At 41.3% G+C, this 18,700-nt stretch overlaps 1 protein-coding gene across 1 annotated transcript; it reads right to left on the bottom strand.

Annotated features, from left to right (window-relative positions):
• Positions 1 to 256: 256 nt before the first annotated feature.
• FAM161B (FAM161 centrosomal protein B) lies at positions 257 to 18,655 on the bottom strand. Its single transcript, XM_061611712.1, has 10 exons — positions 18,516 to 18,655; positions 16,700 to 17,013; positions 15,652 to 16,196; positions 14,163 to 14,491; positions 11,345 to 11,472; positions 9,771 to 9,938; positions 3,383 to 3,482; positions 2,823 to 2,956; positions 2,329 to 2,409; positions 257 to 2,156 (listed from the first exon to the last, which is right to left on the bottom strand). Exons 1-10 carry the CDS (start codon positions 18,585 to 18,587, stop codon positions 2,141 to 2,143), a joined length of 1,887 nt encoding a protein of 628 aa, XP_061467696.1. The 5' UTR covers positions 18,588 to 18,655; the 3' UTR covers positions 257 to 2,140.
• Between the last annotated feature and the right edge of the window lie 45 nt (positions 18,656 to 18,700).

Genomic DNA, 18,700 nt, shown 5'->3' on the forward strand with positions numbered 1-18,700 from the left:
GGGGATCAACTAAAAACATAAGATTGTGGCAAGACCTTAACGGCTACACTTTGAAACAAACTTCTCCCCCATTCCACAGTTCGTTGGGGAGACAAGGAGGTTGGACTCAATGGCTTTGTAGGCCCCTTACAACTCTGATTCTATGAAGGGGCTCTGAATCTAAAGCCTCCCCCATTCCACCCTTGGAACACCCTTTCTTTGGCCTGACAGTCTGCAGAACACCAAGCACACATTAGCAATAGTGACTTCTGCCAATATGATAATGGAGAGGGTTGTATGTATTGTCTAGCTGCCCTTTGCCAGAGTTTAGGACTGCTTCCCGAATTGGATTAGGCTCTACTAGACATTATTGAGTTTGGTTGTGCCTATGACTATTGGGACAAAGAAGCAAATAGCAGCTGATCCTCTAGTGCAGGGTGTGGAATCTTTTCTAGCCAGAGGGTCCCATTCACTTCTGGGCAGTCTTTCAGAGGTAACTACCAGTGGTGGGTAGGTTCAGAGGCAAAACTATTGGTCAACTTTGTACAGTAGGCTAGTTTCTACACACACACACCCTCTCTATCCATCCAGACAAGCAAGAGGCCTACCTGAGTTCAGGGACGTACTCCAGCCAGGCACACACCTTTAAAGAGTGTATGTGATGGGTGTGGCCTGGAGAGTCCAGCCGGCCACATTTGAGCACCATGCCTGAGGTTCCCACTCCTGTCCTAGGGGTTGCTAGAGATCTCTAAAGCTTGTTCACTATCCTGTGACATTTTTCTAATGGACAAACACAGCTTCCTCTGCTTTTTGTGTCATAGACGTAAGGCTCTATTCCAACAGTAATGATTACTGAAGCGTTTCCTAGCCAGAGAAAATTTAGGGGGGAAAGTGAAAGCTACATTTAAGAACACCTTCATATATTTCAAAGGTTTTGCATATATTTATTGAACCAAATGTATATACTGCTTACTAGAGCAAAAGGCATCCAAGTAGTTTTATATTTGTGAACATATAAAAATGTAATGACAGTCTTGTAGTACCTTGAAAGCCAAACACATTTATTATAGCATAAACTCTCATTGACCACTTCATGATGTCCTACTTGTAATATAAGGAAATTCACAGATCTGTTTTCCCGTCTCTGAGCTCAGAATTAAGTTTCAAGCAAACACAGCTTTGTCTGCACTATTAATCTAAATTAGTATTGATATGGTTCAGATAAAACTTAATAAATAGTATTGTGCCACCCAGTTACCAAGTTCTCTGGACAGCTTACAAATATAACACAATTACAAACACAGCAACCATAAATATATATAATGTAGTATAAAAATCCAGCAGAAAATAAAAGCAGCTTTAGTAGTAGCATCTAGATCAGAATCTTTGGATGACTAAACAAACTTTAAATGTATTGTCTCTAAGAATCTTGGGTTCAATGAGTTTCCTCATGTTTTTGAGCATCAGAACTCATTTTTACTAAAGATTCAGATGGAATAACAAGATTGGACATGCTTTCCAGTAGTTGCCACTTGGACTAAAATGATACTACTTTTTCGAGCTTAGATATATTTGTAGTTTCAGTCAGCTTCCTACACTCACTTATCTGAAAGTAAGCCCATTTGAACTCAATGGGGCTTACTTCCAAGTAAGCTGACATAGAATCAGAATGGCATTTTGGATTGTAAATTTTCTTCAATTTGTAACAGGTAGTCTTCTAGATTGCTAGGACAAATAATTTTATTAGCCCTGCATGGGAGGGAGCAGGGGCTTTAAGAGTCAATCCTCTGGCCATCTTTTCTTCAAGCAGAACAAAAGAACTGCTGAAGGGAGATTAAAAAACAACTCATTGATGCCAATCTGCTTCAGTTTGTAGAAAAAAGCTGACTAAAACATCAGCTATGGTAGCAATTCCTTTCTACAGCTGAGCCAGAGCCGTAAACATTTTAAAACAGCACAGACTCTTGTGGTACTGTTTAAGTTAGTGCAGGAAGCAGAACCTTGAGTTGGCATGAGCATCATTAGCATGAAATACTCAAAGAGGCTGAGGATTCCAGGATGTGTGTCAGCACAGCAAGAATGCATATGCACATACCTCTCCACTTTCATGCATCCACTAGCCCTGTTTCAAGTACAGCTGGTGCTAAATCTTTTTGAGATTTCACTTTTGAAATTGCCTAAAGAAATGCAATACAAACATTAGCTATAATCTAGTATATACCATGACTGCACATTTTAATATAAAAGTATGTTTGCTTCAGTTTTCATGGTGAAAAAGTTGGCTAAAGTTGAACTAATTACATTTGATTAAAAGGGGAGGATGAGCTTTAGGCATCATTGGGTTCTTACTTTAATTCCAGTATTCTCTGCCCTTCTTGAGCTAGTTCTTGTATAATACCAGCATCAATATTCCTCTGCAACGTCTGTATTCTGTTGATTAAAAACAATGATTTCAAAAGTTTCGCACTGTATTACTCCACTGTCTTATTTTAGTATGATTACTGAAGTGGGAGTCGTCATTGCAAAGTTCACATTTGAGTCCCACTCTACTTATAAGGTTCTCAGGACAGCCTCCATACTGTATTCCCTATTTTATTCTCACAATAATCCTGTAAGGTAGTTTAGAAAGCACAATTTACCTAAGCTCATTCTGTGAGCTTCACAGCTCAGTAGGAAGTTTAATTACATGACTTGTTGAGTACAAGTTTCTTTTCAGCATAAAAGTCAATATCTAATAGAGCCAGTATATCTAATAAAGTAGAAGACTGTGTTTAGATTCATAGGGTGGCCATAAGTCATAATCGACTTGAACGCATATAACAACAAACAGATGAGTTAAATACCTCTGCGATTCAGACTGCTCCTTCCCTACACCGTTAGTGGCATCTCTTCCTTTGTTTTTCACAAATTCTTCATTTAACCCAAACTGCTGCAATGTGTCTCGAAAGAGCCTCTCTGCCCCCTGACGGGCACCATTCTATGGAATCAGAAGCAAGACATTTTAGGAGACCCTCTTTCCTTCAGTAATGCTTACAACTATTCCAGTTGAACTGTCTAAACTAGGAAGCTAAGTGGATATTTCCTCGATACTGGAAGCAGCATTTGTATTTTAAACTGTACATTTGAGGGAATTCTCCAAAAACCATTATATTCAAACATAAGTATATACATGGGTCTAGTTTGAAAATGTTATTTTCCTACTTAGTGTATTGTCTTTCCCCTATCATTACAGCTGGTCAATAACCAAATCCAATCCTCTGCCAATATGATTCCTTCACAAGTGTTTTTACACTTTTGATTCCCAGAATGGCAAAGGATTACCTGCATACCAACTCCCTGTTACAGCTTGAATTACTGTTTAATTCTCTAAACTCTGTCAGTTCACCCATTCCAAAATAGTTACCTTTGTGACCTGTTCAAACAGATATGGTCTATTTTTCACTCGCATCTTCATCTCCTCCAGTTCTTTTTTATACTCTCTTGTTCTTTTTTGGTCATTTTGCCTGAAACAAAACGTTTCCTTACTATGCATAATCTCCAGTTATTCTGTTCTGCACTCTTAATTGCAAGTTAAGTGGCCACATTTGGGGACAGCAATCTGCCAATAGAAATAGGTTTTTGCATGCAGATCTAAACTATATAAACTATATTGAATATAAACTATATCGGATATAAACTATATCGGAAGGACAGGGAAGGACGTATTGGTGGCGGAGTTGCTTTATACGTGAAAGAAGGCATTGAATCCAGCAAGCTCGAAACCCCAAAAGAGGCAGACTCCTCCACAGAATCGTGGGTGGTGATACCATGCCCCAGGAGGGACTTAATACTGGGAACGATCTATCGTCCCCCTGATCAAAATGCTCAGGGAGACCTTGAGATGAGATATGAAATTGAGGAAGCATCCAAACTAGGAAATGTGGTAGTAATGGGTGACTTCAACTACCCGGACATAGACTGGCCGCATATGTGTTCCAGTCATGACAAAGAAACAAAGTTTCTAGATATTCTAAATGACTATTCCCTAGACCAGTTGGTCATGGAACCGACCAGAGGGACGGCAACCCTGGACTTAATCCTCAGTGGGGACCGGGACCTGGTGCAAGATGTAAGTGTTGTTGAACCGATTGGGAGCAGTGACCACAGTGCTATTAAATTAAACATACATGTAAATGGCCAATTGCCAAGAAAATCCAACACGGTCACATTTGACTTCAAAAGAGGAAACTTCACAAAAATGAGGGGATTGGTAAAAAGAAAGCTGAAAAACAAAGTCCAGAGGGTCACATCACTCGAAAATGCTTGGAAGTTGTTTAAAAACACTATATTAGAAGCTCAACTGGAGTGCATACCGCAGATCAGAAAAGGTACCGCCAGGGCCAAGAAGATGCCAGCATGGTTAACGAGCAAAGTCAAGGAAGCTCTTAGAGGCAAAAAGTCTTCCTTCAGAAAATGGAAGTCTTGTCCGAATGAAGAAAATAAAAAAGAACACAAACTCTGGCAAAAGAAATGCAAGAAGACAATAAGGGATGCTAAAAAAGAATTTGAGGAGCACATTGCTAAGAACATAAAAACCAACAACAAAAAATTCTACAAATACATTCAAAGCAGGAGACCATCTAGGGAGGCGATTGGACCCTTGGATGATAAGGGAGTCAAAGGTGTACAAAAGAACGATAAGGAGATTGCAGAGAAGCTAAATGAATTCTTTGCATTTGTCTTCACAGTGGAAGATACAGGGCAGATCCCTGAACCTGAACTAACATTTGCAGGAAGGGATTCTGAGGAACTGAGACAAATAGTGGTAACGAGAGAGGAAGTTCTAGGCTTAATGGACAATATAAAAACTGACAAATCACCGGGCCCGGATGGCATCCACCCGAGAGTTCTCAAAGAACTCAAATGTGAAATTGCTGATCTGCTAACTAAAATATTGTATACCTTCAGGGTTGTTTTGGATTACCAGAGATGAAATGCAGACAAGAGGTTCGCTTACAAAGAGTTAAAATTTATTGAGTAACTTAGAGCATTCAGCCAAGTATTCCCAATAAAAGTGGATCAGTCCCACCGCTCTGCAGTAGCGGATGTCAGAGACTGAACACCCATACCGGGCACAGATCAGGTTTATATAGCATAAATCTTGGCATATCTCATTGGCATACACATGCAGTTACATATATGATTGATGAGAGTATACACTTTGAAGTAACATATAATGACATCTGTTGCATATAATTGGCTGTTCTGACCTTTTCACAGAACACCTTCAAAGCAGACTAATTGCTAGAAAACTATAGTATCTTCCCAGGTGCGCCTTGGTATCCTCCCTTGGCAAACAACATAGCTATCATCTTTATCTTCATCTCTACTAACAAGCATAGTTTATCATTGACCTTTACTTGACTTGTATACTAGCTGCACTATCTGCTCATTGACCGTCTTTTCGACCCATCCACCTGTCTATGCTAAACAACATGCTTACCCTTGAATATTTATTTATTATTTATTATTTCAATTTATATACCGCCCTTAGCAGAATAGCTCTCAGGGCGGTGAACAAACAAGATAAAATACAATATATCATAGTAAAAAATCACAAAAACATGTACAAACAAACAACAGAAAGCACAACAAAAATGAAATACAACACAAATTAAGAAGGATACATGTTAAAAGTAGAAAGATTAAGAAAATTAAAAGATTAAAATGCCTGGGAGCATAAAAAGGTCTTTACCTGGCGCCGGAAAGATAGAAATGTAGGTGCCAGGCGTACCTCTTCGGGGAGGCTGTTCCACAACTCAGGGGCCACCACAGAAAAGGCCCTAGATCTAGTAACCACCCTCCGGGCTTCCCGATGAGCTGGTACCCGGAGGAGGGCCTTAGATTCTGAACGAAGTGAATGGGTAGGTTCATAGCGAGAGAGGCGTTCCACAAGGTATTGAGGTCCCACGCCGTGTAAGGCTTTATAGGTCAAAACCAGCACCTTGAATCTCGCCCAGAAGCAAATAGGGAGCCAGTGCAGACGCGCCAGAATAGGTGTTATATGCGAAGACCGACTGGTCCTCGTCAATAGTCTGGCAGCCGCGTTCTGCACCAGCTGAAGCTTCCGAACTGTCTTCAAGGGCAGCCCTACGTAGAGCGCATTACAGTAATCCAATCTTGAAGTTACCAGAGCATGAACAACGGAGGCGAGGTCGTCCCTGTCCAGATAGGGGCGTAGTTGGGCTACCAGACGAAGATGGTAAAATGCATTCCGTGCCACCGAGGCCACTTGGGCCTCGAGAGACAAGGAAGAATCAAAAAGAACCCCCAAACTACGTACCTGTTCTTTCAGGGGGAGTGTAACCCCATCCAGAACAGGGTGAACATCCACCATCTGAGCAGGGAAGGCGTTCACCAGCAGTGTCTCGGTCTTGTCTGGATTGAGTCTCAGTTTATTAGCTCTCATCCAGTCCATTATCGCGGTCAGGCAACGGTTCAGCACATCAACAGACTCACCTGAAGAAGATGAAAAGGAGAAATAGAGCTGCGTGTCATCAGCATATTGATGGCAACGCACTCCAAAACTCCTGATGACCGCACCCAGCGGCTGCATGTAGATGTTGAAAAGCATGGGGGACAAAACTGACCCCTGAGGGACTCCACAATGGAGAGTCCATGGTGTCGAGTGATGTTCCCCAAGCACTACCTTCTGGTGACGGTCCGTGAAGTAGGAGCGGAACCACTGCCAAGCAGTGCCCCCGACACCCAACTCCGCGAGTCTCCCCAGAAGGATACCATGGTCGATGGTATCAAACGCCGCTGAGAGATCAAGGAGAATCAACAGAGTCACACTCCCCCTGTCCCTCTCCCGACAAAGGTCATCATACAGGGCCTAATTGAATCTATGCCTAATTGAGCTCCTTTGATATTCCTTTAACTAACAAGGTACATTCCCAGCATCATACTGGGCAAGCCTTCATATTCTCATTAAAACACCTAGATTAGACTGCAGGTGGCTATGAGGTGATCTGACATACCCAAAGATGCTGGGGCCTGAAAGGGGAATACAAGCCTCCAGGCTTTGCTAACAAATACATATTGAATATATATTGATTAACTTAAGGCTATAACAGCTTGCTTTAGGCCACTACTTGCTGGCTGGAAATACCAAATTGGTACAGGGTATACAAATATGTAACTTGTCTCTCGGGTCCTCCTCCGTGCCTGAGGACTGGAAAGTGGCAAATGTAACGCCAATATTCAAAAAGGGATCCAGAGGGGATCCCGGAAATTACAGGCCAGTTAGCTTAACTTCTGTCCCTGGAAAACTGGTAGAAAGTATTATTAAAGCTAGATTAACTAAGCACATAGAAGAACAAGCCTTGCTGAAGCAGAGCCAGCATGGCTTCTGCAAGGGAAAGTCCTGTCTCAGTAACCTATTAGAATTCTTTGAGAGTGTCAACAAGCATATAGATAGAGGTGATCCAGTGGACATAGTGTACTTAGACTTTCAAAAAGCGTTTGACAAGGTACCTCACCAAAGACTTCTGAGGAAGCTTAGCAGTCATGGAATAAGAGGAGAGGTCCTCTTGTGCATAAGGAATTGGTTAAGAAGCAGAAAGCAGAGAGTAGGAATAAACGGACAGTTCTCCCAATGGAGGGCTGTAGAAAGTGGAGTCCCTCAAGGATCGGTATTGGGACCTGTACTTTTCAACTTGTTCATTAATGACCTAGAATTAGGAGTGAGCAGTGAAGTGGCCAAGTTTGCTGATGACACTAAATTGTTCAGGGTTGTTACAACAAAAAGGGATTGTGAAGAGCTCCAAAAAGATCTCTCCAAACTGAGTGAATGGGCGGAAAAATGGCAAATGCAATTCAATATAAACAAGTGTAAAATTATGCATATTGGAGCAAAAAATCTGAATTTCACATATACGCTCATGGGGTCTGAACTGGCGGTGACCGACCAGGAGAGAGACCTCGGGGTTGTAGTGTGCGGCAGCTGTGAAAAAGGCAAATTCCATGCTAGCGATAATTAGGAAAGGTATTGAAAATAAAACAGCCGATATCATAATGCCGTTGTATAAATCTATGGTGCGGCCGCATTTGGAATACTGTGTACAGTTCTGGTCGCCTCATCTCAAAAAGGATATTATAGAGTTGGAAAAGGTTCAGAAGAGGGCAACCAGAATGATCAAGGGGATGGAGCGACTCCCTTACGAGGAAAGGTTGCAGCATTTGGGGCTTTTTAGTTTAGAGAAAAGGCGGCTCAGAGGAGACATGATAGAAGTGTATAAAATTATGCATGGCATTGAGAAAGTGGATAGAGAAAAGCTCATCTCCCTCTCTCATAATACTAGAACTCGTGGACATTCAAAGAAGCTGAATGTTGGAAGATTCAGGACAGACAAAAGGAAGTACTTCTTTACTCAGCGCATAGTTAAACTATGGAATTTGCTCCCACAAGATGCAGTAATGGCCACCAGCTTGGATGGCTTTAAAAGAAGATTAGACAAATTCATGGAGGACAGGGCTATCAATGGCTACTAGCCATGATGGCTGTGCTCTGCCACCCTAGTCAGAGGCAGCATGCTTCTGAAAACCAGTTGCCGGAAGCCTCAGGAAGGGAGAGTGTTCTTGCACTCGGGTCCTGCTTGCGGGCTTCCCCCAGACACCTGGTTGGCCACTGTGAGAACAGGATGCTGGACTAGATGGGCCACTGGCCTGATCCAGCAGGCTCTTCTTATGTTCTTATGTTCTTATCTTATGTTCTGCAGGTGCAGAAGAGCATTTCTGTATCTCTGCTCCCTGGCAATTTATTCATAACATTTTTATACTGCTTACCATTTCTAAGCAGTTTACATACAAATAAAAATACAGCAATAAGACTTCCTAAAAATAAGATTTACTACATGGTATCTATTTTGAGCAAAATAAAAAAAATAAAAAGACTCATTAAACATAATTTATGTACATACACAGTTGTTATTTATCATTATTTATTTATTAAATTTATATCCCGCCCTTCCTCCCAGAAGAAGCCCAGGGTGGCGCTCGCGGTTGTAGTGGCACCTCTGCTTTTCTGCCAGCTTTCCAATCTCTCTATCTGGCTAATGCAAAAACAGAGTCAGAAGCACATCAAGGGTCATTTGGTTCAATTCCCACAGGTTTCCATAAAACTAACACATGACAGGTGCTCATCTAGCCTTCTTTCAAATCCTAGAGAAATGGCAGTTACACTGCTTCTTCAAATCAGTCTCTTCCATTACTCAAATCTCTTACTGTCCAACCTTACATAAGCTTTTTTTGCCTGTGGCTATATTAATTACATATCTTATGGAAGCATTTTAAATCCAAATCTGAATTGCTTTTCTATTACAAAATATTACTTCTCAAACTGAGGGTGTCTGGGTGGTATCCGATGCCCTCATCCAGTTAGTGCAAGGATTTACAGTTGTGCACTGGAAGTCCGCCCCTCCTCAGATCTGCTTCAGAGGGTTGAGGGAAACCCTACAGCAGATTTAGGAGGAGAAGGGGGGAAGTTTTGCTGAGCAGAGAGAAATCCTTGTGCTAACCCAACAAGTGACTTAGTGCTACTTTGGGTACAAGCCTCTCTCTCTCCAATTATGTATAAGGATGGTGGGGGAGCTAACCATGACATGTCAATAAATAATACAAGTATGATTGCTATGTTTTGGCCATGAGCACTTAAAGCCAAAGCTCATTTCACATGAAGTCACCAGTAACTCCAACCAAAAGGAAATATTTTCTTCCAGTAATGTGCTACCTATGTCAGTTAGAATACTGACCAGTTTTGTTTCAGCTTTTCTCTGTGCGTTTCCTCCAAGCTTTTATGGGGATCTAAAGCGTTTGCTCGGCACCTCAGAGACTTATGCACAGCTTGACATTTCTTTCTCTGCAACTCTGCCCAGCGAGCTCCTTCATTTTCCTTGTATTTTTTATCTTCTTGGAGGAGTCTATAAAGATGCACGTGGATAACAGAACACAAATTTATTTCAACATAGAAAAAATGTTGTCCAAAATAAAGATGGATGAAAAGCCCATTCATGTATCCAAGTTAAAACAATATTGTTCAAGGAGGTTGTTAATCTGGTCAAAGCTGGGCCTGTATATGGCCTAAATAAGGTCTACATATGGCAGGCAGGTTAAAAATGGAGGAACAGACTAGAGCAATGGTGAAGCCATGATGAACCAAGATGGGTGACACTTTTGTGCTGTGTGTTATTTTTCGCTGGAAAACTGCTTGGATGTCTGCAAAGCATTGTCACTTTCTGCTGCCACAGCAGAAGAGTTTCTGAAAAGAAGCTGGTTCAGAGCTGCCTGATAGACAAACCAGTATTTAAATAAAAGAATAACATATGCATGTGAGCTGAGGTGAAAATATGCCATAGGTGCCAGGGGAAAATCACTGACATGGGTTCAGATGCTCCTCTTTGTCCCCTTTCCAGACTGACGTATTATGGGGTCTACCCACCATCACTAAAATTAATGTTAATTCACTGGATAATTCATACTTTCTGATTCATACTAACCTGCTGGTTAATATAAAAATATATTCAAATTTTGGTGAGTTTGAACTTCTTTGGAAGGTGGTGAATTGCCTTTGGATTACTTTTTCTTCTTTTCTTACTGATATCTGCTCTGCCCTGCCTTCACATGCTCTGCCCAAGCTGAAGGCTTTAGGCCTACCCACTCATAGGTAACTATGATTTTCTTTAATATTCTAGGAAACTTAGAGCTAAAATGCACAAGTTGTGGGGCTGGAGGGAGTCAGGAGGAAATATATGATACATTCTGTTCATATTTTTATTGTTTTAATTAATTAGCTTAGTGCAAATATATATCACATTGCTTTAAGATATTTTCCAAGTTGCTGTAGTATCACAGTATTATTTTTGTTTTATTTTCTATCAATCCCATACTACTATTACGTTTTGTACAGCAATAAGCCGGTATATTAGTTACATTTTTTAGTCTGTAGTTTTGAGTCATGGAGTGTTTTCTTCCCTGTTTCACTGGGTCACTGCTGAGCAAATAGAACCAGGATGAAGAATTCAATGAAGGTTGATGCATAGGCCAGAATTGGGCATGTTATGGGTGAGCCCTGATTAGATCCACTAATTAAGGTTTAGTAGCTAATTAACAGAGGTAATCGTAGGTAGTATTCTATTCGCCCAGGATTTTAACTGGCTTTCTGGAATTTTGTCCAACATGAGGGAGGCATCCAAGGGTAAGTGGTCTCAGCCTGCCATCCAGGACAGACAGGGTTACTTTGTCACATTTTGAAGGTATTGTCTGACTCGGGAAGCTCTACCCAGGGCAGCTGTGAAATACGTAATAAACAAACAAATAAGTTACTCACTTAATAGCAGACTCTCTCTTTCTCACTGCATCTGTGATATATATAGGGAGTGTGTTGGAGGAGAGGGATGAAAGGTAAGTCAAAGACCGGCTTCTTCGTATTGGTGCCTTGGAAGGTTGTTGAAAATCCTGAAAAAAATAGTATTTAATATTGGCTTTTAAAATCTCTTTTGGAAGGTGCACTCTCTCTCTCATATGTGTGTGTATTACTGTATTAATTTGCAAATGCTTTTTTCTTATGATGTTCACATTTCTACATCACCACCTTACACTAACAGGCAGGCAGAGCTGCTGCTTGAGGAAGTGCCACATCCTGTGCCCTGCCATTTCACTGCGGGCACATCAGGAAGGGGGGAGGGCAGCTTTTTCTTTAACCTCCCATTGACTGGAATGGGAGGGAATTTACTACACCACACAATCAGACTGTGTGTCAACGAAGCTTAGGATGTGGTGCTTCCACACCCATCCTCAGAGGAAGCTTGCCAACACAATATCTACAGCAGCAGAGCTTTCCACTGGTAGGTTACAGGATCTCTGGCGCATGTCATTATATTAGCATACCTCCCTCTCCAGTGGCAGAGCACCACTTGTTCAGCTTCCTGCAACCCTTCAGCAGGCTTACTGGTGAGGGTAGGCCTGTTTCCTTAAGGGGTTTTTACCTTGCTAATTTATGAACTGGTATAGCTTCCAGTTCAGAAACAGAAGAATTTAAAAGAACCCTTCTGTTTTGCATAGAGCGCATTTTTTGAGAGTGATTTTTATCAAGGTTCAAAGAAAATAGAAGTCCTTTATGTGAAATATGTTGGCTACCCTTTTCCCTTGCCTATGAGAGCAACCTGGACGTTTTTACTATGATGTACTAGCTTTGAGATTTATATTCAGTCATTTACAGCACAATCCTAACCTTGTCTACTCAGAAGTAAGTTTTACTGAATCCAATAGGGCTTACTCCCAGGGAAATGGCGTTAGGATTACAGCCTTAATTATTTTACATTTTTAGTATTTAAGTACACAAGTTTTGTTGGTTTAGTCATAAGCTGTAACAAACCTAATGGAAATGGAAAATGGACTGCTTTCAAGTCGATCCCGACTTATGGCGACCCCATGAATAGGGTTTTCATGGTAAGCGGTATTCAGAGAGGGTTTACCATTGCCTCCCTCTGAGGCTAGTCCTCCCCAGCTGGTACAAAATAAACTCCAAGAATTTATGAAATCACAAATCATTAATTAGATCAGCAATTTAATATTGGAGATATATCCTTTTTACTCTCTCTCCCCTGAAGACAAAGCAGGCAAAGGGCTTGTTCAGACCAGAGTTTAATGTATAGTTGTAGCTGTTTGCAATCCATTTCATTTGCCTCATCCACATGACATCCCTCTCAAATATAAAGTATCCTGCTGTTTTTTTCTCTGTAAATTTGGATTTCCCAAATTGGGGGAAATTTCTACATGTGGGACAGCAGACACATTGCACACGTTGTCTTCTTCCCTGTGGATGGATCAAACTTAATTTTTACTACTCCCCTTTCTGCCCCCCGACTTCCCTCTAGTGATAAGCTGGTGCCTATTTCCAGTGAGCTCCAGAAAGTACAGCCACAGTCATGAACTGGCTTTCCTTTTTTATACTTGGTATTTTGATGGGAACGCTCCTCTTGAAGAGGTTAATGAGGGTGGCAGCAAAGGCCAGGGGCTGACTGAAGCTTGCCTACTAGGAGGAGAAAAAGAAGAACCTGTAACCAGCAGCCTTTCCTGCTCAAGCCCTCAGGTGCTGGGAGAGCGGTTCATCTCTCCTCACAGGCAGAGAGGCTGAGGAAAGCTGCGTCTTTTGGGGGTGGCAGGCTTGCCCTTTGCTCCCCCACTCCCACAGTGGGATTCGTTCTCTACACCTGGACATTCTATGCCTTAGTGAGGTGCAACACAAACATTTTAAAAAATAACCTTCAATTTGCACGAATCTGAGAGAGCAAATATTCAGTAGTTCAAAAAAATATTAGGCAGGCGCCATCCCTGTTATCTTTTCGGCTTCTGCTGAAGACCTTCCTCCTTCCACAAGCCTTTTAAGTTGAGACCTTATCCCAGTCTGTGTCTCTGTTGGAATTGCATTTTAATTTGTTTTTAAACCTTTTTAAAAAAACAGTATGTTTCTAACCTTTTTTTAAGATGTCTTCAAACTTTTTAAAAATATGTTTTTAAAGAAGTTGTGTTTTAATGTATTTTAAAGTCTGTTTTATGATGTTTTAAAGTGTTTTTAGTGCTTTTGTTTGCCACCCTGGGTGCCTGCTGGGAGGAAGGGCAGGATATAAATAAAATAATAAATAAATAAATGACAATTTTTTACCATTGGGGGGGGAGTTTGCTGTTGTGCAATTCAACAGCCTTTTTAAAAAAGTGCACGCACATACATAGGTAAACAAATATCTGCACCTGCCCACAAGAGGCCTCTAGCTTCCAGGACTCATGAAGGGTGGGGAAGTACTAATTTTGGGAAAATAATACACCACGTGAATACATCCCATAGAGCACCGCTTGTTAGTATGAATGGGAAACATCTATGTAGATTTGTATTAACAAATAGTGTGGATCAGCCCAAAGTTGCATTTCAACAGAAGTGCCACAAGAGTTCAAGTATAAATTAGTGCCACTGAGGCTCTTCTTGTGTTATTCTATAACAAATTTGTTCCTAGAAAGGCTAACTTTGTCTAAAATTACCTCAACACTGAGAAAATAGATGGTAAAATATATTTGGCTTTTTACACTGATGAGTAATTTGCATGTAAGAGAATATAAAGTAGTAGAAAGATAAAAGCAATCTCTTTTACCATCATCCCATCGTTAGACACTCGATGTTTGCAATGGAGATTAGATGTTCTCAGTCTGAATGGTTTATTATGAGTTGGTTCTTTGATTTCTTGTTTGCTTATTGCTTCTCTCTGGAATGCCCAGTAAAGTCCATCAAAGTCAGGCACAGATGTATTAATTCTTGGTTTAAAACTGAAGTTGTTCTGCAGAAAGCTCAGTTTTTGTTCCCTGTTTTTAGAGGCAATTTGGGATTCTCTTTGTCTGTTGCCAAGCTCAATAGGAGCCCAGGAACTTTCTAGTAAATCCTTGGCTCTCATCTGAATACGGATTTTTCGTAATAGTTCAGCCTCTGGGAATTAAAAGCAAAAGTAATGAACATCCAGGCTGGGAGAAGATATGTAAATCTGACTAATGCCACATAAGAAAAGTGGGGAGGCAGAGGGCCTACCGAGATCTTTAAGTATTAACAATATAATTAAATATTTAATTCCCAAACAAAGACTTTTAGGACAGTCTAATGGTTGAGCCAAGTATTAAAACCAAGAAGTGAAAATCAAGAACACTTGAAATCACACAATAAAAATATTTTTTCAGATAAAAAACTAGTTGTAGGATATATCAGGCAGCACAACTTAATCATTCTCTTTATTTTTCTGTTTGCGCTCAGAAACATCTGTGTGCTCTGGAAAGGAAAATGATCAAACATAACTTTATTTGCATTATAGCTCTGTCCCTGAAACAAGCAACAGGAGCAATTCACTTCTGGATAAATTTTACCACTGAAGAAAAATAATTTGCAAAAGTGGTGGTAGAGGCTGGCGTCCTTAAAGGGAATGAGAAAGTTCCTAGTCATCACCTTTTCCAGGCTAGCCAGCTCCAGAGATTAGTGAGGCAGATGCTGGGACCCTGAAGATGCCAGGGGTCTACAGAGGAAGTCTCTGGAAGCTGGACAAAACCTTCAAACAGAGGCTTTACTTTCCCTTAGATATTAATTGGACTGTGTAATTGAAGGGCAGAACTGATGTCCAGAAAGATGAAACTGCCCTTTAGTTAAATCACTGAAAGTTAAAAGGGAATACTTTAAAAAAATGGCCAAAAAGTTGTTCGCACAACTAATTTGCTTTCTGTATTCCCTGTTTCCCTCAAGTTAAGGGACTCGACTAATGGTTTCTTGCCTAGAGGCCCCTGAAATCCTGAAACTGTCCAGATTCATCTACCAATGCAAAGTTATAGCATTAAAGAAGTTATCTGCTAGTTTGTATGTGATTGTTGATCAGTTTGCCTACTACTTAATCCGAAGTTCTGCTTTTACATTGATTGGTCCTACTTGTCTTTGATGAGAAAAGTGTTTTGAGATATGGCAGAATAAAAGGGCCATTTTCTTTTCTTCCTCTTGTACTGGTCTGACAGACACTAAGTTTACTAACTGGGGTGTCTCCTACTGCAGTTGAAGGGGATGCATTCATACCACCATTATGTATTGTTAATGGAGTACACTAAGGTCGTTACCTTTGAGTTTATCCCCAAACACTGGTTCATAGATGGACTTGGAGATCTTCTTCCTGACCTTTGGCACTGATTTCTCAATTGGAGTCAATGCTTCTAAAACCTTCTGTCCGATGGCCTCCTTTCTCTTTTCTTCTTTTACGTGAAAGCTGAAAGGTTTTTGCATTGAGAGGAGCAGCTCTCTTCTCTTCTGTGTTTCCATTTGTCTGCGAATTTCATTCTTTTCCATTATTTCCTGGTAGAGTGGCAGATAGATGTGGGCAGGCACAGGTTGTGCTCTGAACTGTTTCTGGCATTCAGCTTCTTCCTGGCTTTGCCTTTTGTATGTGGCTGACTCAATTTCAAGTAATACATGTGATTTTAACTTTTTTCGAGCTTCTCGAAGTGTCATCTTGAAGGGCTGAGGGATGGTGATAGAGGAGATCCATGCAGCTGAAGCACTCTTTGATCTTGAAAAGGACTGAGGAAATGAATGATGATTTTGCTCATCTTTTGAGTTATCAACAGTGAGGTTAGTCAAAGAACTGAAACTTCTTAAGTTGACAGATCTGAGGATATGGTAAAAATAATGTCATCAAAGGCAAAGAAATAAGATGAGAGGTTGTATTTCAGAGCACTATACTTTGAATAACTAAAAGATAGTGTATTCTTACCAGGCACTCACAGACCAAGGTCCAGTTCATTAGTTCTGGTATGCAAGACTACTGTAACAAATTAAGCCTGTCAAGGAGAATCACACTATGGATTTCACCATCATCTCCATAATTACATAGTACAGTGGTTCCCAAACTTTTTCCCTGATGGACTACTTGAAAATTGCTGAGGGTCTTGACAAACCACATAAATGCTTTTTTTCCTGCTTGTTGTAGCAATTGTATTGTATTGCTTCTTTTATTTCTCATATATTGCATCTTATTGTAACACAGACATGGCGTGGGCCATGTGAATGAAGATTGTGGACTGACTGCTGGTCTGTGGACTACAGTTTGGGAACCTCTGAGAAAGTACAACTTGTGCCCATGGAGAAATCAGACAATCTGTTGCATCTTACCGCAAAGCTTCATGGAACCTTGTTGGCAATGTCAATCTTCCATTGTCTTGGAAAAATTCTTCCAGTTCCTTATCTTCCTTGGATGGTCTGTTGTGGTTTTCCAGCCGTACCTGGTATATGAGACCTAGTTCTAACAAACATTGTCTGTTTTTCCTTTTGAGAGCCTGAAGGGAGTCATAAAAATCCTTCCCTGAACTTGAGGAAGCTACTATTTGTTCACCTGGCTGGAGAAAATCCAATAGCTCACTTGTGTTGGGCAGAGAAACATTACTACCCAGTTCTGATTCTGAAGACTGTGCTTTAGTTGGAAACACCTAGACAAATCAGAAGAGCAAAACAAAGATATCAAACATAGAAAAAAAAAACTTTGAAAACGTATTTCCATTTCAAATATGCTGCTTGCTTCACCAAATGGCTCAACTTCGCATTGATCCAGTCAACACACATTTTTCAACAAGCCAGTCTGGTTGGGAAAATCAGACCCTTTAATGTTGCAATGCCTTTGCACATTCCACTTAGGGGCAAGGCCCCTTGAACTCCCTGGGGTTTGCTTCCAAGGAAACATGAAATGGAATCAGGCTGCAAGAAAGAGGTTATTTCCTTGTTAAAATATATTTTGATCCTGTTATTTGCAATTTGTATTGACTGAATCCAGATTTCACAGGCTGTGTTACAGGTCTGTGTCAAAGAATTGTCCCCCTGGGGTCCCTTGCCCTCAGCAGCCCAAGGGGCGTTCTTTGCTTCTGAGAACAGTCCCAACACCTTTGGGTCTCTGCTTCTCAGGCAAATTATCCCTCCTTCAGAATTAAATCTATGGTAGAACTGCCACCACCCTTCTTTCTAACTTCCTTCTCTGAGAAAGGGAATCTCAGAGAGCTACATGAGTTCTAAGGGTTCTAAGGGTATTAACCCACATTAATCAACAGTAATTAGTAGCGTCCAGCGGTCAAAGACTAGATTTAGTATCATTAGTTTCAAATAATACACAGCAATTATAAAAAGGTAGTTTATGTAAAAGAAAAGAAAGGTACATACAAAAGAGAGCAGCAAATGTTTCCTTAAAGCCAATCGCCCTCAGCCGGGCTACAAGAGATACATTGGCATAACAAAGGTGAGAGGTTAAATACCTACCGAAAAACATAACAAAGAGCTTGCTAAGCTAAGATCCTATACTTACAGTAGAATAGCCTGGTCCCCAAATGGCTTTTTTTTCTGTAAAGCTTCAGGCGAGTGGAGGTAGTTAGAAATAGGGAACCAAAACTGAAGGAGCATCTTTCATTTTTATGGAGTTTCCCCGTTAACAGGGACGGTGGGCAATTAGCCATATTCCGCCCCTGCCTGTGATCAAGTTCTTTGAAGAAAAGGGAGCTAGACAGCCCCACCCAGGGGTCCTGATCTACAACACCCCCTCTTCCTGACTTTTGATCTCAGGAAGCAGATAAGTGATAACAGCTAAGGTTCAGTTGCATCTTCTTGACATTTGTAAATTGCGTGTCTGGCCCTGAGCAGCTGATCTCCTTCAATAGGGCATCCCAGGGATCCACAGGGTTCCCAGAATTCTCTCTGAACCATTTTAGCTTGACCAATGTTAGCTATTATTGACAGTCTGGGCCGCGACAGACACGCACACTGCCGCTCCGTTTTCTCCAGGGATGCCCTTAAGACTTCCCTCCCAGCCACACACCTACCCAACCCCGTTTCCCTCCCAAGTGAGGCCAACGCGGCCAGTGAAGGCACCCAGGAGCAGTCACGGAGAGAAGCCAACAGCAGTATCTGGTTGCCATGGAAACAGCCGACTATAATCGTTCATGCATACCCATCGGATCTCTTCCTCTGGGAATACCACTTCGGCCCCACCCGCGGCCCCCTGAGATTCCGACACTGTCATCTCAGCTTTGCAGCCACTACTCTGCTTGCAGCACTCCACGACTACAGTCTCGCCATGCCCATTGTAGCTCTAACTCCGCTTTTTTGGTCGCACCTTGCACAGTGACCAATGGT

This window comes from Rhineura floridana, chromosome 2 (genome assembly GCF_030035675.1).
Source record: "Rhineura floridana isolate rRhiFlo1 chromosome 2, rRhiFlo1.hap2, whole genome shotgun sequence".
In the NCBI taxonomy this organism is placed as follows: Eukaryota; Metazoa; Chordata; class Lepidosauria; order Squamata; family Rhineuridae; genus Rhineura; species Rhineura floridana.

Bases quoted from the DNA above. Each gene is read 5' to 3' on its own strand.
- FAM161B (XM_061611712.1), bottom strand. From the start codon at position 18,587: ATGACAGTGTCGGAATCTCAGGGGGCCGCGGGTGGGGCCGAAGTGGTA. The intron at 17,014-18,515 runs GTATGCATGAAC...TGATTTGTCTAG, and splicing joins CAGAGGAAGAGATCCGATGG to GTGTTTCCAACTAAAGCACA. The intron at 3,483-9,770 runs GTCAGTATTCTA...GTTTTGTTTCAG, and splicing joins GAAAAGCTGAAACAAAACTG to GCAAAATGACCAAAAAAGAA.